This window comes from Pinus tabuliformis, chromosome 6 (assembly GCF_031772625.1).
Source record: "Pinus tabuliformis cultivar Carrire ecotype Pingquan chromosome 6, CPIR1, whole genome shotgun sequence".
Lineage (NCBI taxonomy): Eukaryota > Viridiplantae > Streptophyta > Pinopsida > Pinales > Pinaceae > Pinus > Pinus tabuliformis.
Genome location: NC_142292.1, coordinates 792522044 through 792548445, shown reverse-complemented (window position 1 = coordinate 792548445; position 26402 = coordinate 792522044). Strand labels below are relative to the sequence as shown.

General features: G+C 38.5%; 1 protein-coding gene across 8 annotated transcripts in view; it reads left to right on the top strand.

Moving 5' to 3' along the window:
* The window catches only part of LOC149261169 (uncharacterized), a 184457-nt gene extending 163665 nt beyond the window's left edge, over nt 1–20792 (top strand). For 2 of the 8 annotated variants that reach the window (XM_089421758.1, XM_089421769.1), the window contains exons 3-6: nt 19879–19954; nt 20068–20195; nt 20294–20408; nt 20528–20792. In XM_089421758.1, the coding sequence (XP_089277884.1) occupies nt 19879–19954; nt 20068–20195; nt 20294–20370 (281 nt within the window). In that variant the 3' untranslated portion in view covers nt 20371–20408; nt 20528–20792. Of the gene's footprint in view, nt 1–19878; nt 19955–20067; nt 20231–20266; nt 20410–20527 lie in introns of those variants that run through there. The other 6 variants (XM_089421770.1, XM_089421767.1, XM_089421763.1 and 3 more) reach the window with 6 other exon arrangements.
* The last annotated feature ends 5610 nt before the right edge of the window (nt 20793–26402 follow it).

Sequence of the window (26402 nt, the reverse complement as noted above, 5' to 3'; positions counted from 1 at the left end):
ATCTCAGGGTACCATCTTTCTTCCTCACAAACAAGACTAGTATGCCCCAAGGTGATACACTTGGCCTAATGTATCCCTTGTCCAACATCTCCTCCAACTGCAATTTTAACTCAACAAACTCGGGTGTGCTCATCATGTAAGGTGCTTTCGATGTTGGAGTTTCCCTTGGCACTAAGTCAATAGAAAATTCTACCTCCCTATGAGGTGGAAACTCTATGATGTCTTAAGGAAATACATCCCTGAACTGTTGTCAAACCAGGTACTTATTCAACACATATGCATCCTCAACCTCCTTACCCTTATCACTAGAAATATGTACTGCAAATAGCTTTCACACTTTCCTGTGGCTATGCTTTGCTTGCATAGATGTCACCATCCTAACTAATGTGGCTTCCTTCTTACCTTGCAACACTCTTGGTTCTCCATTGTCATCAACACACTCAATAGCTTTGTCATAGCAGTCAACATTGGTTCTATGTAAATACAACAAATCCATGCCCAATAACATATTGTATGAACCCAACGGTAATATATTCAGATGTGATGCAGTAGGCATACCATTCAAATCAAATGCACAAGCTCTTACCCAATGATGAACTCGCTTCTTCGTACATGTATCCAACACCTAAATAGAACAAAAACTATACATCCCCCAAAGAGAATGGAACCTGCTCTGATACCAATCTGTGGTACCAGATATCATACAAGGAGAACAAAAACTAGACACCACCTGAAGAGAACGAAACCTGCTCTGATACCTCTCTGGTATCAGATAGGACCCAAAGAGAGCGCAACCCGCTCAGATACCACTATGTAACCACCCTCCTCCCACATCTACCCACTTAACTGACCAACCGGGGTAAACATGTGACGAGAAGTTACTATGATATGATTCGACTCCCTATGTGTTAGTTAAAGAAGTGGAACCAACGGAACACATCACACAAACCTTCCACCTCAACAACAAAATTCCCAGGAGTCATCTCAACCACTCAGGTAACCAACCCCTGAATCGAACTGAAGTTTTAGTGCGTCAAACCCCTAGACGCTCCCTTGATATGGACCAGGGTGCATCTAGGAGGCTCCATAAACTCCCACATCAAGGGCAAGGGAGCTTCTAAGGACTTTTCCCCCAGTGTTGTGCCTGCGACTCTGGGATTTTTGCCACTTTTTTAGGCCCAGATCCCAGGTCACTACCTAAAACTCAATGACACCTTTAGAAATGAAATTTCACAATAGAACAAAAATACATTTGCAAGAACATATATAAGGCCTAGACTCGACCTTGACTAGACATGACACACATTTTGTCAAACATGTCACAAATATGAAAGCTACATGTCTTAACAGCAGAACTGAGCATAGGGGTCTCATACTTATCTAAGAATCGTTAAGAAGCATTGATGCCTCAACACATTAGCTACAATTTCACCTGTTAGGCCATAGATACATTGTTCATTCATTTACAAGTGAAAACGTGACAAGAGCCATACATAGCCACTGTCATAATACATGTTCATAACCAACATAATAACAACATAAATACCAAGGAAACTACAACCATATAATCCACATATGAACCAGTATAATACTCATGAATTAACAAGGATAAATAACCTCATATTAATGATGCAAAGGCCAACTAGGTTTGGGACTTCCACGAACCACCCGAACATAGACATGGTCGAGCCAAATCTCTCTTCAACTAATCACCCTTGTGCCATATTCCAAGCATGAATGTGGGATCTCATGGAACAATCCATCAAAACCGAACGAGGGCTTCCAGAGGCCAAACCACCTAAACCCATCAAACAATGATTCCACCTCATGGTCAGACATCACAAACCATCACTAGATTGGTCTCTTCCCAAGCCTTCTAAGGCTCTAGAGCGTTTGTTCTAACCAAGGCTTCCAGGACAAGTAACTCAACCCACAGCTACCACCGGGTTTCCAAAGCGTTTATCCAACTAGGGCTTCCAAGACTAGTAATTTAACCCACCAATGGCTTCCAGAGCATTTGTCCAACCAAGGTTTCTAGGACTAGTAACTAAACCCAAGCTATTACAAGGCTTCCCGAGCTTTTGTCCAACCAAGGCTTCTAGGAACTAGTAACTCAATCTAAGCTAAAGCAAACATGAGAACCAACTAGAAAAAAAACAAAGAAATGAACTCACAACATCGTGGCTATCTCGAAAATGGCAAGGCTAGGAAAATCCACTATCAATCCAGAAAATCCTCCATGCCAATCACAAATCATGACCAATAAACCACATGCATATGCCATGCATGCCAAAATTAGTTAGGAAAACATACATGCAGCTCAATACCTACAAGAAAAACCCATTGTAACTGCTGATCTCAATGTTCTCTTTTGCTTTCTTTCTCTTCCTTTGCCTTCTTGCTCTAAACATCCAAGTATGCCACACTCTCCAAGAGTGCTCCAAGAAAACTCTAAGTGTCCAAGGGTATGAGAGAGAGAGAGAGTAGAATGAGAGCTCCAAAACTGAACTGACAAAAGGTTACACTGACCAAGTCCAGGCAAAAGCTTTCCAACTGATCCTCAGAAGCCTTTTTATTAATGATGCCCCTATTTTCTTCATCTTCCATTATTTTCTTCATTTTCCTCCTCACACGCAACTTGTGACCTTTCACCTTCCTTTTCTCCCAATTTCCATTATTTTCATAAATAAGTGTGCCAAAAATGCCATTTTGCCTTTTCAAAAAAGCCTTTTCCATTACCTTTTCCAATTTCCTTTAGCCATAATAACTAAAATGAACACCCACTAGGATGTTTTTCTCACCATTTAGCTTGAAATATGTGTCCCATGACCTTGGTCTTATATTTTTTGCATGAATTTTTAATTAGGGATATTACACAATCCATCATCCAGTAGTTCACTATTTGTGACACTGCATTCTCATCAAGCTTGTAACAACAATTCCACCATTTCTTGTTAAGGTCTGCATGTGTCTGTACATACATGCGGTGATGAGTTGTGATGAGCCTCGGTATTGCAACAAGAATGGTGCAACTCCTAAGGCTATCAATTTTAATTATCAACCCGGGGTTTGTACAAACTTAAGAGGTATCAACACTATATGTGCAACATACAATGTGTCCTTCCTTTGATGTCATGATGTAATGGAGTGCATGTAATGAAATCAAATCCTAAACTAATTGCAGAAAATGAAATGCTCGAAATGGAAACCTTAATCTATTGCAAGAAAGAAAATACAAGGAATAAACCTATTCTAATTGCATAAAGTAAATATCATTAGCTAAATGTCAACCATTACATTTCAAAGAGTTTAGATCCATTTATAGAGTTCATTGGATGTGGCAATCATAATTGTATTATCTATTTCATAAATCTATCCATTAGCCCAAATCGCTAAAATGTTTTGCATGGGTAAAGAGGCAATTTCTAAGTGGTATTTAGTCTTCCCTAATCATTGATTTAGAGCCTAGGGGTTATGATTCAACCCTAAGGTACCAAAAGCAATATTTTTGAGAAAAATTGGGCAGATATATACACGTTGGAAGAGTACTACAGGAAACAACATATTTACTACAGGAAATTATAATACACCGAATGACCAAGAAAATCAAATCCAAATTGGATGGGACAAGTATTTTTTATTGAATAGGATGTCTTAGGTCTCCATTCCAAGTGGAATCACTCAAAAAGACCTCTGTTAACCCATGCTAAAAAATAACAGAAAATTACTAGTCTAAAATCTAGAAATTCGAGAACTAGTGAGCTAGTAAATCTATCAAATGCCTAACCTAATCAAGTGCAAATGGAATGGGATAAATTTTGTTATTAACTAGAATGTTTTTGTGATCTAGTGCAAGTGGAATCAATTTGATTGAAGCTTGTTAGCATGCTCTAAAAATAGCAGAAATTTATTGTCATTTGCCACAAGGGACTTCTAGAAATCTAGATTTGGGAATAGACAAACTAATCCATGTAGCTCAATGATTACTATAACCTTCCAAAGTTGTTCCAATGATGAAACGATGCTTCTGATCCCGCAAAATAACTTACTTCAACCATTTAACCCAATCCCACAACAAGAAATCATTAATACTAAATGCAGAGATAGAAAACAAGAACAAGAGATGCATGTTAATAAGAAGTGAAAAGAAGAAAAGCAAATGATACAAAAGGGCTCTGAGGCTCTTGGGATGGCCAAGCCCAAGAAAAATCAGAGTCTTATGGAGGAGACCAAAATTTAGAAGCTGAACATGACACCAATCTTCATTATTTCCATCAATACAATTACATTCTTGCAAGAAATGACAATGGAGTTGCAAAAGGTACGAGTTCTATCCACAAGAAGACTAATAAAAATCAACCCCTAGAGGCAAATTCGACTCGGTACTTACAAAAAATTATTAGGAATCATTCCCGACAAAAGGAGGAAGCTTTCCCCACCAAAATCCCTTGATTAGTGGATCTGGTTCCCAATACTAGGAATGTGCATTAAATGACAGGGAACACATTCCTAGATTTTCTCAATCATTGGAGCTCCACAATCTATGTCATAATTCCATAATATCTTGTTGATTTATTATTTAATATTCAACATCCTGTAGTAGGGAGTAGGTCCCTAGATTATATCCTCCTCCAAATCTCCACAATCTGCCCAATATTCTCATAATATTCCACAAAAATAAATAATATTAGGCACAAATATACAATTATCTAGAAACCTTCCTAATGAACATATTAAAGTTAAAAATGCATTATCTAATGCAAAAAGAGAGGTTTAATGTGCTGAAGGATGATCAGATGGGCCTTAATTTATGTCTAATTTGGAGGCCCGTCAAGTTGCATGGAATGTTGTGATTTCCTTATAGATTTCAATGGCCTATACCAAAATGTGTGGTACCTTCAAAATAACATGATTACTGATTTATTTCCATATATAAAATTTCATACTTGTATTCTTCTAGCTCGTTTTATCACAAGTAAGTTTTTTGGTTTTGCAACAAGTTGTGGAGGTGGCACACCACTAGCATCGTTTGTCCTTGATTTCTTTGGAACTAATGGTGTAGCCATGATATATATATCTAACAATTGAAAACTTCCTCTGCAACAACACTTTGATCTTAGAACTTCTCTTTGTTTTGTGCTTCATACCTTGGCTCTATTCTTACAAAAACGAGACAATGAGAAAAGAATTGGATGAAGTACTAGTGACTTGCATGTGTTGTGCTCATTTTCAATTGCAATAACTCTTAGTAATCTTGGTAATATCTTATAATAACTTCACCAGGCAGGAACATAATTTGTTATTCTAACCATGGTGGAAGTCATGTCAATAACCTTTTTGACATAAATGCCAATCTAGGACATATTTTTATTTAATTTAATTTAATTTTTTTCCATAAATTTCCATGGTGTCCCATCTACATGGGTGGCACATTGTTTTTCCAGTGCATTTTTCTACAATTTCCTGGTATTGGTTTCCATCATCGACCACTAGCTGTAGTCCACTTTTTAGGCTATCACTGGTACTGCACGCTTTCCTTGGCTGCGTGTTCACCCGACTATGCAATGTTCTTGGCTCCTTCTGTCTCCCTCCCTTTAATTTTTCTTTCCCATTCAATTCTCCTTATAGACTTCTCATAAATTGAACCTTTCCTCTCTCTCTCTCTCTCTCTCTCTCTTTAAATTATTGTTCCCATTCCCTTTCAATTCCCATCACGAGCCTTCCAAAAAATCCTTCTTGTTTGATACCACCGTGAAACCCTCTATGGTTTCTAAATTGAACCTTTTCTCAATTTCTCTCTCTCTCTCTCTCTCGGTTTCTAAATTGAACATTTTTCTAAATTTCTCTCTCTCTCTCTCTCTCTAAATTATTGTTCCCATTGCCTTTCAATTCCCCTCATGATCCTTCCAAAAAATCCTTCTCTCTCTAAATTATTGTTCCCATTCAATTCCCCTCACGAGCCTTCCAAAAAATCCTTCTTGTTTGATACCACCGTGAAACCCTTTCTCTCTCTCTCTCTCTCTCTCTCCCTCCCTCTCTCTAAATTATTGTTCCCATTCCCTTTCAATCCCCTCACGAGCCTTCCAAAAAATCCTTCTTGTTTGATACCACCATGAAACCCTCTATGGTTTCTTTCCATTTTCCTCTCTACATCATCCCCAATTGTTCCCATTCCCTTTCAATTCCCCTCACGAGCCTTCCAAAAAATCCTTCTTGTTTGATACCACCGTGAAACCCTCTATGGTTTCTTTCCATTTTCCTCCCTACATCATCCCCAATTTTGGGTCATAAGTTGATCGTTGTTTGCTAACAGACTCCCTTGACTAGTCACTCAACCCTCTACAATATATCATTTCTCCCCTTGGCTAGATCATTTCATAGAGCCCTCTCCAATCCATTCTAATGGAATTTTCTTTATTTTTTAGTGAAAAGTCACTAAGTCAAATCCCAATGATTTGAGGGTTATTTTTTTAACATAAAAGAAAGCCTCTAACATGCCAAGTAAAGAATCTTTAGTAGGTGACATCATGTCAAAAATAAGTTTAATACTTTCAAATGCTAATTTTCTTTAAACTAAAGTTTAATATTTCTATTTTGAAATTGACATGGAAATTTTTTGGCCCGACTCTTTCTTGAATATTTGAAAAGTCTCATTGGGATCTTGTCAATAATAATGGAAAACTCATGTCATGAACCTCTCCAAATACCATTATCAATCCATAACACAGTGGAACCATAGACAATCACATTCCCTTTCCTTCTCCCCATTGTCCCCAATTCTTGTTCCATCATTATGGCCTTTTTGATAGCAAGCTCCCTCAATTGGCCACTAACCTTCCAATTAACTATATTCCTACTCCTCTAGCCTAGGTGATTTCATAAAGTCATCTGCAATCCATCCCAATAGGATTTTCTTCATTTGCAAGTAGTAAGTCATGAGGTCGAAACCCTATGAATTTAGGATAGATTTTTGGTCATTAATAAAGACTCTGACATTGCAAATAAAGGCAACATCGATTAACTTACTTTTTGGTATAGGGACTCTGTCATATGAATAATGCCTTGTTTGGAGTCCATCCTGGATGTTTATTGAATGTTTGGAAAGTCTCGAAAATCTTCACAATAACAAGGGTGAATTTTTGTTTCATAAATTTAAAGGAATAATATGTCAGTGTTTTTCTCTAGAAATGCTTTAGGTATTAGCTGAAAATGCCACTAAACTCTTGGAGATGGTGAGTTAGAATCATCTCCTTGTGGGTGTTCCAGTTGGATGAAAATGGAGGAGAAGTGCATTTTACGTATATACCCGACTCTTGAACTCTCAAATCAAATGAAAGAAATCTAATGGAAACTCGAAAGAAAGAAAAAATAATTTGACACAGCCATATGGAGGACGTGTGATGTATTTTAGTGATTGATTTTACATATATACCCGACCCTTGAACTATCAAATCAAACGAAATAAATCTAATGACAACTAGAAAGATTGATTTGTTTAGCCTGGAATACAATCTTTTCCATTAGCTTGGATTGCAGGTAGATTAGGTGAATTTCTATGCATCGAGTCTCTATTTTTTGTTTTGTTTTTTTAGTTATAGATTCAAATATACATGATCAATAAGACCTAATTTGATTTGGGATCAATGTTGCAGTATGAGGATTGTTCAACCGACCCTTTTCAAGCTCTGAACTAGGCAGTGCAATGGTAAACAGAGACTACCCCTGTCTTGTCTTGCCGGTACAATGGAAAATAAAAATTACCCCTGTCTTGTCTTGGTACTACCTCCTGTGACTACTGCAAACTACTTCACATGCCCTGCCCCTGATTGGCACAAAATTAAATCCTCCCACATCCATATCATGATCCCCATCCTCCTCTTTTCTGGTAAACTCTTGTATAGTCTCTTTGTTTCAACCTTCTTTGTCTTCTTTTGTTAATGTTCATCTGATATGGTCAAATTATGTATAGTCTCTTTGTTTATGTGTGTCTTCTTTTGTTAATTCAATTTTGTTAAATGCATATAAGTATCTCTTTATTATCAATTTTGTTGTTAAATGCATACTAGTAGCTATGCTCTCTGTTTTATATGCAATTCTAGATGATAAGGCTGTCACTGTGCTTTTACTTATACTGCTATGTTTGTAATGTTGTGGATGTAGCATTGTCTTACATCATTAGGCTTTGGAAGAAGTCCAGAGAAATGCAGATTGTGTATACACCGATAAGGCTGGAAGGAGAAACAAAGAGTATATCTCATTAGGGTTCGACACCCTACCTCTGCTCAAGGGAAGAACGTTGATTCAGGTATACACAGATTATATGAGAATTTTCAAAGATACGTTTAGAGCTTATATGCCCATCTAATTCTCTCTCTGATTAATTGAAACATAGATTTCCATTTTAATTCTTCGCTTGATCTGAATAAACTCAGTTTGTTTCCTTCCTAAGAATGCAAGTTTGTCATACACATAGGAAATTCAAGTTGGAATGGGACTTGTGGGGAGTTGAATAAAACAACTTTAAACATCTCTGATGGGCATTTGTTGTCCCTGGGAGGTGTCTTTGATCGATCGAGAGACTTGCTCAACCTCTGTGTGGTGTTTCTGTAAAAAACAATGGCTGTGTTACATGATGCCAGTCTTATTCAACCAGCATAACACAACTGATCCATGTGGATATTGGTGGCCACCCACCAATTCCACTTGGACCCCCACCATTATTTCTTTCAGTTTTTCTGTTTCCTTAATTGTAGCACAATTTACTATTTTTAGTAGTTTTTCAGGTCCTAAACTTCTGGAGCCATTTTGAGGCCCTAAACGATGTTTTTTTGGCAATCTATCACCATCGATTTTTTAATAAAAATGTATTTTCTGTCGTAGTCCTTAGAGAGATCTTTCTAATGGGGTATCATGCGCATCAAACAAATATAATATGACCAAGTCGCGACCCTGGGAAGTTGGTTGTCCAACTAACCCCAACGGGGCCTATAAACTCTTGGCATTACATCTCCTCGAGTTAGGGTTTTGGTTGTTTAGGGTTTGCTCTTATTGTTCAATAATAAAAAGGCCCTTGAGCCTCATTGTAACATGGTTCAGAGGCATGTAGCTGCCACATCTCTGATCAGGGATAAGCTACCATCGCCCGAGCTAGTTTATTTCCATTTCTGTCATTAGGCATATTTCAGCATTTTACATTAATGAAATGAAGTATTATTTCTACTGCATCTCTATATTTATAGTTAAATTTGTAATTTGTTGCATTCCTGTTTACATCTGGATCAGTGGTATCAGAGCAGTCTGCTCTTTCTCTATTTTTCTTTGCATGTCCCCAACGAGGTCGGGATATAAGGAGTTAGGGCTTAAACTGGTCGAACCTTCGCAAATCCCAACGGCCTCCCATGGCGGATGAAAAGAAAGACGAGGGGGCAGGAGATCCTAACCAAATCTTGCTTGAAGAGGCCCTCAAGCGATAAAGGAACGTGATGATGGACAACTTTGCCCAGATCCTTCAGCGGCTACCCAGGGGCGACACATCTACTTCCAACAGCTACTCTGGAAGCGCCACACCCTTTAAGGTACAAGTTAACTTTGACATTCCCACATTTGAGGGTCAGATAGATGCAGACGCTGTAGATAAATGATTAAATCTACTAGAATGGTATTTTTCAGTTCATGATTTTTCTGGACGAGAAAAGATTACTTTCACTCTTCTCAAAGACGTCCCCCACGTCAAGGACTTGTGGGAAACCTACTGCGAGCAGAATGATGAAAGTACGGCCTCACTATTTTCAGCCACACCCACTTGGAATTCATTCCGAGATGCCATCAAGGAGCAGTACTACCCTGTCAGAAGCTATGAAGGTAAATACATAAAGCGGACCACGCTGCGGTAGGGAAGGGACCAAGACGTGCTGGAGTTTACCAATATTTTTCATACCCTTCATACAAAGTTGGGTATCAAGGATGTTGAGCATCATTTGGTACTCAAATATCGCAACTTCCTACACAGGTACATCCAAGATGAGATGGAGTTCCGGAACATCTGCTCGCTCAGCATGACGTACCGATACACTGTTAAGATCAAGCATAAGTTTAAACAGAAGAAGCGAGACTTTGGGTCTGCGAATCCAAAGCAAGGGAAAGGTGCCCCCAAACCACATAATAAAGGACAAAGCCAAGGCGGGGTGGTCCAGGACAACCCGCCAAAGCCGCAAGAAAATAACAACATCGTGAAGTTGAAGAAGGACACAAGAAAGTGGTGTGAGTTCCATAAGAGCTCCACTCACAATACAAGTCAGTGTTGGGCCAAGCAGTCACTAGTAGCTGAGCTAAAGGCTTCGGAATCAGATGCATGTTCCGACTCCGAGTCAAAACCCGACAAGGGGAATGACAAAGGGAAGCAAATTATTGATGCAGAGCCCAACACCACCATTGCCACCACGAAGATCTAGAAGGAGGAACCCGAAGATCCAGAGGAGGAGGAGCGCCTCTTCCACTCCTAGATGTGGGTAAAGGGTTCCGTGCTACAATTCATTATCGACAGTGGGAGCCAAAAGAACCTCATTTTGGAAGAGGTCGTGAAGTGGCTAGGCTTATCAACCACAGCACATCCCCAACCGTACACCATCGGGTGGTTTCACCAAGGACGGGATCTTCGCGTGAGCGAACAGTGTCGCCTTCCATACAACATTAAGTCGTTCAAGGATGAGGTATTATGTGACGTTGCTCCCCTTGATGTTTGTGATGTATTATTAGGCCAACCATACTTGTGGAAGCAACATGCTGTGTATGAATCAAGGCCTCGTGCTGTTATTGTTACTTTGGGAAATAAGTTGTACAGGATACCAGAGGTAGCACCGCCTACCGCCATCTCTTTGGTTACTGCAAAACAATGCAGTAAGCTCATTTCCAAAACTGGGAAATTTGTTTTCTTGATGATACACCCTCAAGGAAAGAAGAAGACGGTGGCCACAACCTCGAGACAGGGCCCCTCTGCACGACAACTATAGATGGACAAGGTCTTGGAGGAGTACGAGGACATCTTCACCTCCTCCACAGGGGTTCCTCTGCACTGCCAGGTCAAGCACTCCATCGATCTGACCCCAGGTGCGCTGCTGCCCAATGGACCAATCTATCAGCGCTCCGTTCTAGAGAACGACGAAATCAAGAGGCAGATTCAGGAGTTGTTACAGAAAGGTCACATCCGACCGAGTTCATCGCCATGTGGGAGCCTGATCGTGTTGGTACAGAAGAAGGATGGGAGACTCTGTATGGACTATTGGGCATTGAAAAAGATCACTGTTCAGAATAGGTACCTGATCCCACGAATTGATGACCTTCTGGACCAACTGAAGTGGGGGAAAATATTTCAGAAAGATTGACTTGAAGTCAGGATATCACCAAGTACCAATCAAACCCTCCGATGTGTGGAAGATTGCCTTCAAAGCCAAGGAGGGCCTTTTCGAATGGTTGGTTATGCCTTTCGGGTTGCCAAATGCTCCTGCAACCTTCATGAGGCAGATGGATGACATGTTGCGGCCATTCACCAACTCATTTGTAGTGGTATACTTGGATGACATCCTGATCTTCAACTAGAGTTGGGAAGAGCACCTCCACCACATCTGATAGGTTCTCCAAACACTGCGGCAACACAAGTTATGTGCCAATTTGGAGAAATGCACTTTTGGCATGACCCAAGTTCAGTATCTGGGATACATTATTGATGAACGAGGGGTGCCCAGATCTAGCCAAGATCCAAGTCATCCGGGATTGGCCATCTCCAACCACTCTGATAGAGATCCACAGCTTTCTGGGTCTTGCCAATTTCTACCGTAGGTTCGTGTTGGGATTTTCTCATATCACTTGGCCCTTGAGTCAAGTCACTAAGGGAGGAGCGAAAGAAAAATTCTTTTGGTTTGAATCTCAACAAAAGACATTCACGGAGTTGAAAAATCATCTCTGCTCAAGAACTAGTGCTCGCATTACCAGACTTGCAACAACCATTTGAGATCGAGACAGATGCCTCTGACTATGCTATTGGGGCAGTCCTTACTCAACATGGGCATCTAGTGGCATGTCACATTGAGACACTTTCAGACACAGTCCGTAAGTATCCCACTCATGACAAAGAGATGTATTCCACCGTGCAGGCCTCCTGACAATGGAAGCATTACATTTTGGGGGAAGGAAATGGTCATCCACATAGACCACCGACCCCTGTAGTTCATACAGACATAAGGGAAGTTGCAGAATGATCACCATCAGAAGATGTCCACATACCTGCAACAGTTCCATTTGAATATCAAGTATAAGAAGGGTAGCACCAAAAATGTTGCAGATTGCCTCACTCAACCACCAATCATGGCATTAACCACCGTGCTTAACTCTTGTGGGCACGAGACTTCTGATTGGCCACTTCTCTACAAAAGCAACCTAGAATTCGGCCACACATACTAGACACCCTTGGAGGGTCAGCATGTTCCAGATTTTCACCTCCAAGATGCCCTGTTATGCCATATGGGTCACATTTGTGTTCCTTCAAGCGAGCGTGCCAAGATGATTTGGAAAGCACACTATAGTCGGGTTACTAGGCATTTCGGGGTCGAGAAAATGGTGGCAGTACTGCAGAAGTATTTCTATTGGCTGAATCTTCGACGGGATGTCAGGAAGTACATCAGATCCTGCTCTGCCTGTGCCATTGCCAAACCAACCATCAAGAAGCAAGGCCTCTATACTCCGCTCCCTACCCCTAGTCGACCTTGGGAATCCATCTCCATGGATTACATGTCGGGCCTTCCTTATACTAAGCATGGAAGCGACTATGTTTTTGTGCTCGTCGACAAGTTCTCGAAGATGGCCATTATGGTGGCCTGCAGGAATAATATCACAACAGAAGCCACTGCTAAACTCTTCTTTGAACAAGTGTGGGTACACTTTGGGATCCCATAATCATCTCAGATAAGGACAACAGTTTCATCAATACATTTTGGTCCAATCTCTAGTTGATGCTGGACACCAAACTCACTAAGTCCACAGCCTTCCATCCCCAAACTGATGGCCAGGCAGAGGTCGTCCACAGGATGATTGTACACATTCTACTCATGTACAACTTAAAGCATCCATGCACATGGGATGAGAGCTCTCCATCGCTCGATTGGCTTTAACCCTTTTCAGGTGGGCTTGGGATTCTAGCCACTTTGTCCCATTGAATTGGCCATGCCATTTCCAGCTACTTAGGCAGATTCGGCTCATGTCCAGTCCGAAACAGATAAGGCAAACAACTTCATTGAGCACATCCAACATATCCGCCAACAGGTCCACGACATTTTGGAGAAATCAAATTCCAAGTGCAAGCAATGACATGATAAACATCAAGTGCCACACAAGTTTCAGGTGGACGACAAAGTCTGGTTGAATTTGCAAAAGGAATGCCTTACCAGAGCCTACCAGAAACTCAAACCACTCTGATATGGTCCTTACACCATTACCAAGGCTGTGGCAGACAATGCATTTGAGCTCAACGTTCCCCCATTCCTTGGCCTGCACCCAATATTCAATGTGGACCGCCTTCGGCCATACTTTCTACCATTACTAGACACATCCGACATAGTAGAACAACTCACATCAACAGAGTTAAATCCAGATTGCATGGAACAAGCTGCAACTGATCGGATCATGGACACGCAGATCAAGCACACTCACCGATAGAACATCCAACTCTATCGAGTTGTCAAAGCAGGCCAACTCCTTCACCAGGGCAAGTGGCTCACCAAGGACCAAGTTCAACAGAAGTTTCCTCATCGCATGGAGGAAATCAACGCAATGGGGACCATTGCTTCCTAAGGGGGGAGGAATGATCCATGTGGATATTGGTGGCCACCCGCCAATTCCACTTGGGCCCCCACCATTGTTTCTTTCAGTTTTTCAGTTTCCTTAATTGTAGCATAGTTTACTATTTTTAGCAGTTTTTTCAAGTCCTAAACTTCCAGAGCCATTTTGAGGCCCTAAACGATGTTTTTTTGGCAATCTACCGCCAACGAATTTTTGTTAAAAACGTCTTTTCCACAATAGTCCTCAGAGAGATATTTCTAATAGGGTATCATGTGCGTCAAACAGATATAATATGACCAAGTCGCGACCCCGGGAAGTTGGTTGTCCAACTAACCCCAATGAGGCCCATAAACTCTTGGTGTTACATCTCCTTGGGTTAGGGTTTTGGTTGTTTAGGGTTTGCTCTTATTCTTCAATAATAAAAAGGCCCTTGAGCCTCATTGTAACACAGTTTAGAGGCATGCAGCCGCCACATCTCTTCTCAGGGATAAGCTACCATTGCCCGAGCTAGTTTATTTCCATTTCTGTCACTAGGCATATTTCAATATTTTACATTAATGAAATGAAGTATTATTTCTGCTGCATCTACGTAGATATGGTTATGTCTGTAATTTGTTGCGTTCCTGTTTAAATCCAGATCAACAACTCAACACATGTATGAATCTTTTGTATCACATATATTTTTAAGAAATAGACTTGTATGAAGCTTTTCTATATTTGTGATCGATTGGTATTCCATGTAATGAAATGATGAAAAAAATGTGCTTTCTTATATTAGATTATTAGATATTCGAATAGGTTAAATAGTCAACAACATCTAAATCTTAGATTATTTGTTTTGAAATATATGAACAAATGGAAGGTGGATGACCCAACACCGATCCACCTGCACGGTTATATGGAGAACATGAGCAACGTGGACGAGGTGGATCCCCATGCTAGTGGGACTAGTGCATGGATATAGAGATTAAAGTCTAAAATATTTTTCATTAATAGCTACAACCTAACATGGGGTTTTTTTAACCTATAGCTTCTTTGTTTCCAATTTCGTTTTTTTTAAGTAATATTTAAAAAATTATATATATTCCATTTGAAGAAATTAAAATAAATTTATCCAAAAAGACTATAAAGGATATCTTAGCTAAACATTACCTTACTCTAAGAGCTAACACAACCACATAAAAGAGTCTTCTATAGTCATACATGTATCTCAAAAACGTGCATTAAAATTGTTCAAAAACATAGTCCCTCCTATATTATTTGACTCAGGGCTCTATTATTTGACGAGACCAAATCATCCTCCATGTTCTTAATTCTAACATGACTTATTTTCAATTTTCTTGTATAGGCCTTCATACCGCTCCTTCAATACCATCCAAATCTAGGAAGTTTTCTTTCTAAGCTATAGTTGTTTTCAAGGACTTTATAATCTTCTCCACTTCCAAACCTAGGAAGGATTAGCTCCTACCCATTACTCTTTCTCCATTACCAACTTCCCACAGTAGCCAATTCTGCACAAGAGGGAAGGCTTGGACAATGGCATTCCAACATATCAACAAATTATATATGAGTATTCTTGGATTGTCTTCTAATGAATTAGGCTCAATGTATTTTTAGAGGATAACTTGGCTTCACATACCCTTATTTGATATGAGCCTCCATATGCATCTACCTACCAAAGCCTTACCAAAATGATGCATGTTCTTAAGCCCCAACTCCTTCACCTTCTTAAAAATCAACTTCTTCACCACCTTTGATTTTTAAATATGTTCATGTTCCAACACTTGCATTTTCCCTTCTTACAATGAAGGCTAATAAATGAGCCAATTTCATAGAATAAGTACTTTTTTTATCTCATTATTATAATAGAGTTTGGAATATTTAATTTTCAAACTTATTTTCATCTAAATGATTTTTTTAGAAGTCAAAGTACATGCTCCAATACTAATGCTCAATATGTAGCAAAGTTTCTCTTTAGTCAAGTTAAATTAAGCATATGATTTCAATCGTCAAATTATGTTAGTCACTTTCTTAATGATAAATCAATTTATTCATTTTTTGTTCCACTATATAGAAAGAATGGATTTTCATTGGAGTTTAAAATATATTATTTTTGCAGAGAATGACTAGAATATACGTGCATGGCCACGACATACGAAGCATTTACATGTCCATAATGGTCATGATAGAAGACATGAAATGATTACGACATTAATCTCTTTTAAAAGAAATTAACATTTATATATTCATTGTGTAATTACTCTCGAAAAACTCATTAGCTTGTTGCCTGGTTAGGGCTCCACTGTTAAGCACCAACAATTGCGGCTCCCTCTCTAGCACAAGTCTGACTCTTCTACCCTCCAAGATAGAGGTCATGACCCTCTTGTGGTTGTCTACACTGAGCTCGACCCCTATGTAGTGCTACAAGGAGCTTGTAGCCCGCTTAAACAAAGAAGCTTCCACCCAAACCTTCTACAAGATGACCCAAAATTACTCCATCAAACTCGGTCCTTGCATCTGAACATTTCGACCCCCAAACAGTCACCCAGAAGTGCTCTAACTGCCCTCTTCTACCTTCGCTAGGATATGCCCTGATTTGTGGCTCAAACAAATAGAAACATGCTCTTCGTCCTCCTTGCTTGGTCTCCTAGGGGTGCGACCAACTTCAGATGAGAATTTGCTATGTAATGATGCACTTAAATGTGTCAAATGAGGTTTGAGGTCACACTTATTTATATGAGTTGATGTGGCTCAAAAGACATGATTGTTAGGCTTCATGAACCTACATGATGGTGAGGCCAATCTTGACAATTTTAATATGTGTGGGCTTCACTTCAAAAACATATTTCTCCTTGTCTAGTTTGAGTGATCCTTATGTCAATTTTGGTCCTCTCGAAAAGAGGCATTCAATGAAATAACTATCTCCATCAAATGAGTTGTCCAAAGTGGAATTTGGCCCTAGTTACACAATTTAACAATTTTTAATATATAAGTAAAATAAAATATTGAACAACTTCTATTATATTATTGTGGTTGTTACTACTCCTAGTCACTAGTAGTAGATATTGTAAGAGTTTTGAACTACCAAAACAAAGACATACACTAGCTTACAAAGATAAACTCCATTGTAGTTTGCACAGTGAATAAAGGACACCTATAGCTTCCCTTTTGCCAAGTGGAAATGCTCCAGACTAATTTACCTGTTGTTGATAATTTCCATATGCACAAGGAACATAACGATACATATTTGGACTAAATCTACATTTCCTATTCAACTAAGATAAACTACAAATATAGGCCATGACCACAGGGTCAAAAGTGTGTTGCAAGCAAGCCCATGTGTGTCTGTCCTTTTCAAAACGTCGATACAAACTAGATAGCATGTAATACAAAGCCCAATCCTCAACCCATACACAATATTCAAGATAGTAACTTAGCTGCCAAGCCTAGATGTCTTCTTCAACTTAGATGTTGGAAGCAAAAAGCATTTTTTTCCCATCTATGACCAAAGTCGGTCAATTGGACTAGAATACATAAATAGTAAAAGCAAGATGAGTACCTAAAAGAGGCAAATCCTTAGAGAAAAGTTACAAAGGGGTTTAGGAGAATCCCAAACTGAGAAGATAGGTCAAGAAGAAGCAAAAGAAAAGAGACAGATTCAAAGACTCCAAAGTTCTTTTGGCAAATATACTTGACAAATGACTTCCTTTGAATAGGTAGGTTGTCGTGAACAAACATGTACATGTTGCTGAATATGTACAGGAGAAAAGCCTACATATGTTGAACACAAATTTTGAGTCTAGAAGGCTAGGATACATAAATGAACAACCATGGGTTGAGGAAGTTATTTGAGAAGCAATTAAGTTCTGGACTCTAATGTGTTTTAGATCTTATTGTAATATTTCATGTCATTGATGGTTCAAAATTCATGATAAGTTGTTTAATTGTTAAACTAAGACCCAGTTGACATTGTTTTGTTTTTTTAAATGTGGTGCCATTTGCATTTGCAATATGTGATGAAATACTGTGTGCAACCCATGTCACCACGAGTTGAACTATGAGACAAATGGGAACTTCTAGTAACGTGAGAGCTACATGTCCATGGGCAATAAATTGTAGTACGATAATAAAACCACATAACTTGCAAACATTTTACAAGTTCAACAAAACTATATATAGTTCACAAACATTTTGCACTGAAAATTTATTGATTATGATCGTGTTCACCTTCATTTTTCACAAACCAAATAGTCTCCTGCAAGTTATGGACAACCATGTTCACAATTTTTTTATCGACCTACCAAAATGTAAATCAACACAAATTATATGTTTGCAAAAATAATTTTATATATAGCGATAACCTTGATGTAGAATTATAAGCAACATTTACCTAAAGATTTGCCCTGGTTCGGCTTGCAGAGAACAAATATGGGGAGGATAATTGAAAGTTTCTATCATGTTTAAAATTGGAATCCCAACACATAGTTTCGTGCATTTTGAGCTTGACATAACCGACTGCATACCTAGATTGGATGATGAGATGAGTCACATACTAAATTTATGGGTAAGTTGTGTGAGGGGAAGTGCTTAGTTATGTAAATCTAAGGATTTGTCACAATCGAGATGACAATCCTTTTCTTCCAAAAGGGATAAGTAGTTGCAATGCTCGACACTACCAAACTAATAGGAAAGCAAAGAGCGCACACACATCCTGTGGCCCAAAATACAACAAGGTGACATTTGAAACCTAAAATTCTATTTGAGACACATGTACAACAAATACTATGGGAAAACACAACGCTTTGATGACAACATGGAAAGTAAAATACACACATCACTTGCAACTGGGATAACACTACAATAGTAAAACTACAAAACTTGCAAATTAACAAGAGCGTCTACCCATAAGAAGTAGACATGTGTAATGCAAAAAAGGTATTCCAACATGCCTACAAACCCAAGACAATACACTCATCAAAGAAAAGACACACATATATATACTCATGAATATCTGGCACATTTTTCATCTCCACATTGAACACTGTCACGATTTTAATCGTCTCATAAACGGGAATAACAAAATCCCAGCTTATCGTCTCTGATCACTTCAGAAGCGACAATCGCAATAGAGTGCTTTTGAAGACGAATTTGGTTGTTTCTTGATCTTTTCTAAGAGTTCGAAGCACCCAACTAAATAATAGTAACACAGAAAGCCTTAAAGTAGACTTCAAGATAAACAAAAATTATTATGGTTCAATAGTGGAATTTAAATGTGAATCGACAGTGCCATGCGAAAACAGTCAGATGAATCCAATCGGATCGATGCGTTTTTCAGCGTCGATCCAGCACCTCAAGAAATTTGAGATCGATTGGATTGAGAGGATATCTCGATTCATCTGCTAACCAGTCTCTCAGCCAGCTCAAATTTATCCTGACTTTCAAAGAGTCGTACATACATAAAAAGCACAAATGCAAGAAGGCTCAACAAAACAGAAGAAGCGTTGTGGGGTTAACAGGATTAACTTAGTAAATTAAGTTGTGTCATGGATAGGTGAGTACGACAGAGCTTGACTCTGGGCCGACATCAAGGGGTGGAGACCAATTAAAAACACAGGGACGGCAAACTGACTGGAGGGGCCCGGATGGCAAACGATATTTGTTAACACCGTTAACATCACTACTACTTTCACTCTACTCTCTGATACAGCAAAAACCAGGAAGGAAGGCGTTGTGGGGCAGGCTTTTTGCTTTTGTATGTAGCCGTTGACAAGTGGATACCGGCTTTTGCTTTTGCTTCCTCCCCTCTATTAAAACCTACTTCTACATTTCTGCCTAGCCGAGACGGAATTCATATCGCACTCATGCTCTGAAATTCAATTTCCGTGGACCTCATATTTTGCCTGTTACGATGTGTTTCTATTTAATTCATGTCGTTTCTGAATTTTCTCATATCTTTGCGATCTTGTTTTCTAAATGTTTCTCCTTTCTGGATTGTTTTTGCATTTGTTCCAGGTATTTCATTGAGTTTTTCCAATATTTTATTTGCAGCTGCTGGTATGGTATGCTATCAAACCTCTGAGAACCAAGCTAACGATCCTGGATTCATCGCTCAGTCAGCCTCCAGGTAAATAAGTTTCACTCTGCTTCATTTCATAGTAAGTTACATAGAAGGGTTTCTGGATTAATTTTGCATTTGTTCCATTTTTTTGAGTTTTTCCAATATTTGAAACCCCACAGGCACACATTGAGTTTTTCCAATATTTGGAACCCCAGAAGCACATATTTGCAGCTGCTGGTATGGTATGCTATCAAAGCTCTGAGAACCAAGCTAACGATCCTGGATTCATCGCTCAGTCAGCTTCCAGGTAAATAAGTTTCACTCCTCTTCATTTCATAGTAAGTTACATAGAAGGGTTGGGGAGGACTGAAGGTACAGGGTGCATAAATCTTTGTTTCCTTTCAGTGATTTCGTTTGCCGAAGCAGTGACATCGCCTTGTTCGATGATGGTGAAAACTATACTCCAAGGGTTGATGTCTTAGCGGTTTTCACTACGAGTCTTCTGAGGGCACTGAAAAAGGTAGGTAGTCTGCCTCTTCTTTCTCCTGGGTTTGAACAGGAGTTGACAGAACATGTGTATAAGTTTCTTTCAATGCTACATTTGTTTTGTTTGGCACACTAATAAATACTATCAATTAGATTTAGGTCCAACATAGCGGTTTTCAACAACTCATGTGGCACAGGACGACGCATGTTCGAATTAAATATTTCTATCCTTATTTATACATAGGCAATCAATGTATAAATACACCTCTTCGATATTTAAACATAGACAATAAATGTCTAAAGAATTAATTAGACAGTTGTTTTTCTGAACAGGGTTAATTAGATACTCCTGCGCATTTTTGGCTACTGGCGTTCATACTCTCTTTAGGGACTATACTCATCTTGATCAGTTAGATATCTTATCTTAACAGGGTTAATGAGACACCTCTTTGATATTTAAACATAGACAATAAATGTTTAAAGAATTATTTAGATAGTTGTTTTTATTAACAGGGTTAATTAGATACTCCGCATTTTTTGCAACTGGAATTCAGACTCTCTTTAGTGACCATATTCATCTTTTGCATTTTTCACTCCCGTGTTAATTATACCATAGTATCTTATCAGCTAACAAGGCACATGTTAGTTAAAGGAATGACAATTTGGGTTTAAGGCACAACTATAAATTTTTAAGTAGACAAATTCAACTCAATCTTTGTATAATTTTATTAGATTTCTAGAAAGGGAGATTGATTAGTTAGGTCCCAGACTGGAAATACTTTGACTGAACTATCTTATAGTATTACTTTACATCTTTTTTACTGGAGTCATCTAACGAGGCGGAGGAATTGCCTGGACGGCCAAAAGTGGCCGGAGTCCGGGCAAAAAAATTTCAAAAAATCTTGTAGATACAGTGTTTGAATCGTGTTTTTGATGGTGGAAATGGATTCAGCACCATCAAAAACGTCTAGAACACTTAAAATTTTGAAGTTTAACAACTATAACTTGGATTTACAAAAATCCTAGCCAGATTTTCTCTAAATATAACCAGAATTTCTATAACTTTCCGGGCAACTCCTCTGCCTCGTTAGACTACGTGCTTTTTATTTCATTTCACGTGAAGCAGTGAGTACTAGTCACTTAGGTGACTATATTCATTTGTTTCTATTTTTAAATAGTGTGAGTTATACCATAGTATCTCATCATCTAATTAGGCACATCTTACTTAAGTGATGGCACTTTGGGGTTTTAAGACAACCTGACCTATAAATCTTTAAGTGGACAAAAGCTAACATTTTTATAGTTCATCAGATTTTTAGAAGGGAAGAATGATTGGTTTGGGCCTGGACTTGAAATATTTTGACTAGACTATTTTAAAATATTACTTTACATCTTTTTATTTCATTTCATGTGAAGTGTCACAAGAAGTTTTCTTTTCTTAGCCAAACCTGGAGGCAAAATTTTGATTTACTTCAAACCTAAATGTAATAACTCAAATACAAGGGTAATTGTCCAGAGAAAAGGTTTACACAGATTGAAAAATTTCTAGTGCTCTTCTCTGATGCTGACAAAGTAACCTTAGGCTTAAAAGTTTTAATACATTGCATTGCCAGTGGTATTATACTATTAAAAGTTTTAATGCATTGCATTGTCAGCAGTATTGTACTATTTTTTATGACACTTTTGGAATTCTTTAAATTAGATCAGTTTTTGAATTTGTATGTGTTGAGAAATCAATGCAAGTAGATTAGGGTTTGATTCCTCTTTCTTGATAATTACTTGTGAGTTATGTTGGCTTCTTTTACTTCTTTATTATCTTATCTTTCATCAAGCAATTACCATATTATGTGTGTATGAAGATCACAAAAACACAAGACACAAGATGTAGGCACTATGCCAGGCAAAACCCCTCTCGAGGGGAAAACCTAGTCAAAAATTCTCTTCCTCAATAGTTTCCTTTGAGACTCTTCAACCTATACATAGACCAAACCTTCCATCAACACCAAGTTAGCCCTTCCAGATCTTTGACCCTTTTGCAGCGACACTTCCACCCCAAAAACTTTGACTATGCAACAACTTACGACATTAGGTAGCAACTGGCAACAACAACACTTGAAAGACTTTGATCTCCCAAACTAGGAAACGAAAGAGAGAGAGAGTACCACCAAAACTTCAATTTTCCTTTTTTCTTTGAACTTGATCCAACTCACACTTCTTTTGACTTCCTTGACCTGCCTCGCACTTTTTCCAGCTTCACTAGAGATATTGAACTTGCTTGAGATGAGATCTCCTTCCTTTTATAGGCTCCAGGTGAGGTCGAATAGGTGCCCTTTAGGCCGACTTGATCTCCATTAGGCTGACTTGATGTGGAGGTTACGTAAATCATATTTTACTCAATAATAAATCTTTTTGCACGATTCCAAAGCCCAAGAAGGGTCTCTTTAATTGTACAATGACTTTATTAACTTAGAATAAGTCCTAGAAGTTCTCAATGGGGACTTTGACCTAAAGCATGATGACCCAAGCATGAAACCCATGCTTTAATAAAGTCATAATAATAATAATAAAAATTCTTTTCTTTATTCTTTTGACAAGTACATTACATGATGAGTCAAATACATTAATGAAGACTGAACCTAGTTACATTCTTCAACACTCCCTTTTAACTAGGGAGGTATTCATAATATACAAATATAATGGAAGATCTCAAACTATATGAACAATGAAGAGTTTAGGCACCGTAATGCCATGGACTAGATTCCTGACCAGGGCAATCTATCCATTGGTCTCTCAACAGTTTAGGCACTGTAATGCCACAGACTAGATTCCTGACCAGGGCAATCTATCCAAGTGGGACTAAGGTGGATTCAAGCTTTCAGCCTCTCTAGGTACCATCAGGCTTACTTGCTAACCACCAACCTAGGGACCTAGGTGCGTATCTGGGGTCGCAGCTCTATGACCAACGCCACTCTCCCTACTTTGGGACCTAGACATCAACACAAAGTGCCGGCCAGATGTCCTCCCGGGCAATGCTTCACTTGCAAAGCCTCAACAAATCTCTCTCGATCAAATTGATTGGTAACCAACATGCTATCAAAACTTCGAGAGATTTACCTGTACAAACACAACCCCAATCAGTAATACACTTTCAAATGTACATAATCAAATACAAACCTCCGAGGTCTTTTAGACAACTTGATGTTGCTTCTCAACTTTCTGTAGTAGGACTTGGAGTTTTCCCAATGAATCTTGACAGAAGATTCCTCAACCATGCAACTTCTTTTCCTACTTCTGATGCAGCAACATATTTCATAAATCGATTTGACTTTTCTTATCTTAGCAGCCTTTCAAAATACATCCTCCAATTTTCTTCTCTCACTCATGGCCTTCACTAAAACTTACGGTTGTTAGTCCTGGTCTAGTGCATGACACATGAAGTAGAGAACCATATCTGTCACTCCCTCTTAATCAGAGAGGATCTAATCATTCCCGTGCAAGGAATATTCTCAACCATCCTCTTATTATAAGGAGATTTCTTTCATCCATGCTCCTTCTCAATCTAGGGAGATTTCTTTCATTCAAGCTCCCTCTTAACCTAGTGAGATTTCATCCAGGTTTCCTCTTAACTTAGTGAGTTCTACTTCTTCTTTATGACATTGAAGAATCTTTCGTGGCTTCCATCCTTCTCATCAGAGTTATCATTACCATCACCATTCACATCATGCTTATCAGATCAACTTTTCTTTACGAACATCTTCATTATCTTGAAGATCACGTACCTACACAACTTAGATAGCAAGTACAACCAAATTTGTAGAAGCATGAAGTTAACCATATCAAAATCATGGAAGCATTCAACTTTATATATATCAGATGCCCAAACTCACAAACAAGAGACACATACTCTTCAACATCTTGCTAGGGACTTTATCATAAACCATAGACTACTTTATCATAACAACTTTAATTACATCTAGGGTTTCAATATTTCTTCCAAAGGTATGACATACCCTACTACAACATATAGCAAACCCTAGAAACAATTCAAACAAATATAGTTCTACAAAGTATCTAACAACTTTTTCAGAATTTCATACAAACCCTAGATTTCATACATGAAATTTAGCAATCAAAACCAATCACAACGCGGTTAACAACATGACTAGCTTCCACTAGGGTTTGTTGCAAACCCTAGATTTTTTCAATCAAACATCAGTCATAACTAGAACTCATATTTCAACAATCTTATACAAATCTGAAATTATCACATAGTCATTATATATTAGAGATTTGGACTTCTACTAAGGTTTAGCTACAAAACCCTAGAATTTACAAATACTATCATCCTAGAGAATCAAACTTCGACTAGGGCTTAGTTCCAACCCTAGGACTCATGACCATCAACAATTAGGTCAACTCATACATGTAGGATTCCATCATCATGCACAAGCATATCATAACATGTGTTAGTCAAACCCGACTCCACAAATATCAATAAGAGTCAGACACATAACATACTAGGTTAGACTAGGGTTTGATCGGACAAACACACGCATGCCAGGGATTTCATTTCTAAGACATAATAAGGGTCTTGCTTATACACTCTACCAAACCCTAATGATCTAAGGTTTCGATACAAGACATAACAGAGCCTAAATTATCAATGCTTCAAAGGTTCAGAATTTCAGACATCACCATTCAACCCTAACAAGTTAGGGTTTCCATAACCATACCAAAACCCCAAACAAAACATCATCAAAGCATCAGTCAGTTACGTTAGAATTCATCAAATCATCAGACATTTTATTTCAACAATAACCCTAAGTAGGTTAGGGTTTCACACATGATCATCGACATACCCTTAAGTTAGGGTTTTCACAATGAACTTTTTTAGGGTTCCACAAGAGTAATCAAAGATATGAAGAGGGTAGATTTATCTAATGATGAATCACCCAATCAAGAATCTTTAAGATTCAGGGAAGTTAGACAAAAAGATGTTAGTAATAGATTATCAAGAATGAATATGGAGAGAGAAAAACTTGTAATTCAAAACATACCTCTTGTTTCTTAACAAACCTTGTAATTCCAATGCTTTGTCTTGTGAAGCCTTCTTCCATGTTCCTTGAGTATTCAACAAGTCTTTTCTAAACAAAAATATGACTAGATGTGATTAGTATTTAATATAAACAAACTTAGATAAGTAAGGGAAATCAAATATAAAAGACAATACAAGGAGTAAGATACTTATCTTTGGAAGTTGGTAAGGGCTTCTTTCAAGCTTGAGGGATGCAAGGGATAGAGTCCCTAAGAGTTCCTAGCAAATATGTCTTTGACTTCGGGTCCTTCCATCATGTTCTTCTTTGGTGAAACTTCTTTGGCAAAGTTTGATTGATCCCTATCCCTTCTTTCTTGATTTGTTTGTACACTTCTTCACTTTTCCTTTTACTAGATCCAAGACTTTTCGAGGCTGAGATCTATCCTCTTCTTCCAAGCATTGTAATTGAATGATTCTTCCAATTTGTTCTCTTCCTTTATTGTCCTTGAAGATAGTAAGCTTCTTTCCTTATAAGGTCTCCTTATGTGATTCTTTAATCAACTTCTTGAGGTTCCTTAGATTAATTTCAATAGATCCTTAAACTGTCTTTTCCTCCTTCTTCACCTTAACTCCATTCTGCGGCTTCAATGATGTTGATCCCAGACCTCTAATAGCATAACTTTTGTTGTCTCCCAATTCCACTGTATAAGAAGATGATTCCTTTGATAGAGTGTGAAGTTGTTTACTCTTCCCTAGATGCTTCACTGTCAATAATCCATGCATTATCATCATTAGGTGAACCTGTAAGTGTAGCCAAGAACCCTTGACTTTTGACCTTGTTGAATAAGTAGTGTAAGGTCCTTTTGATACTTGTAGTATTGAATCCCATTCTTATCATGGAGGGAGTAATCATTTTCCTTCAAGCCAACGAAGTGAGCTTCAATGTTTTTGACCTTAGCTCTGATACCATGTTGAGAAATCAATGCAAGTAGA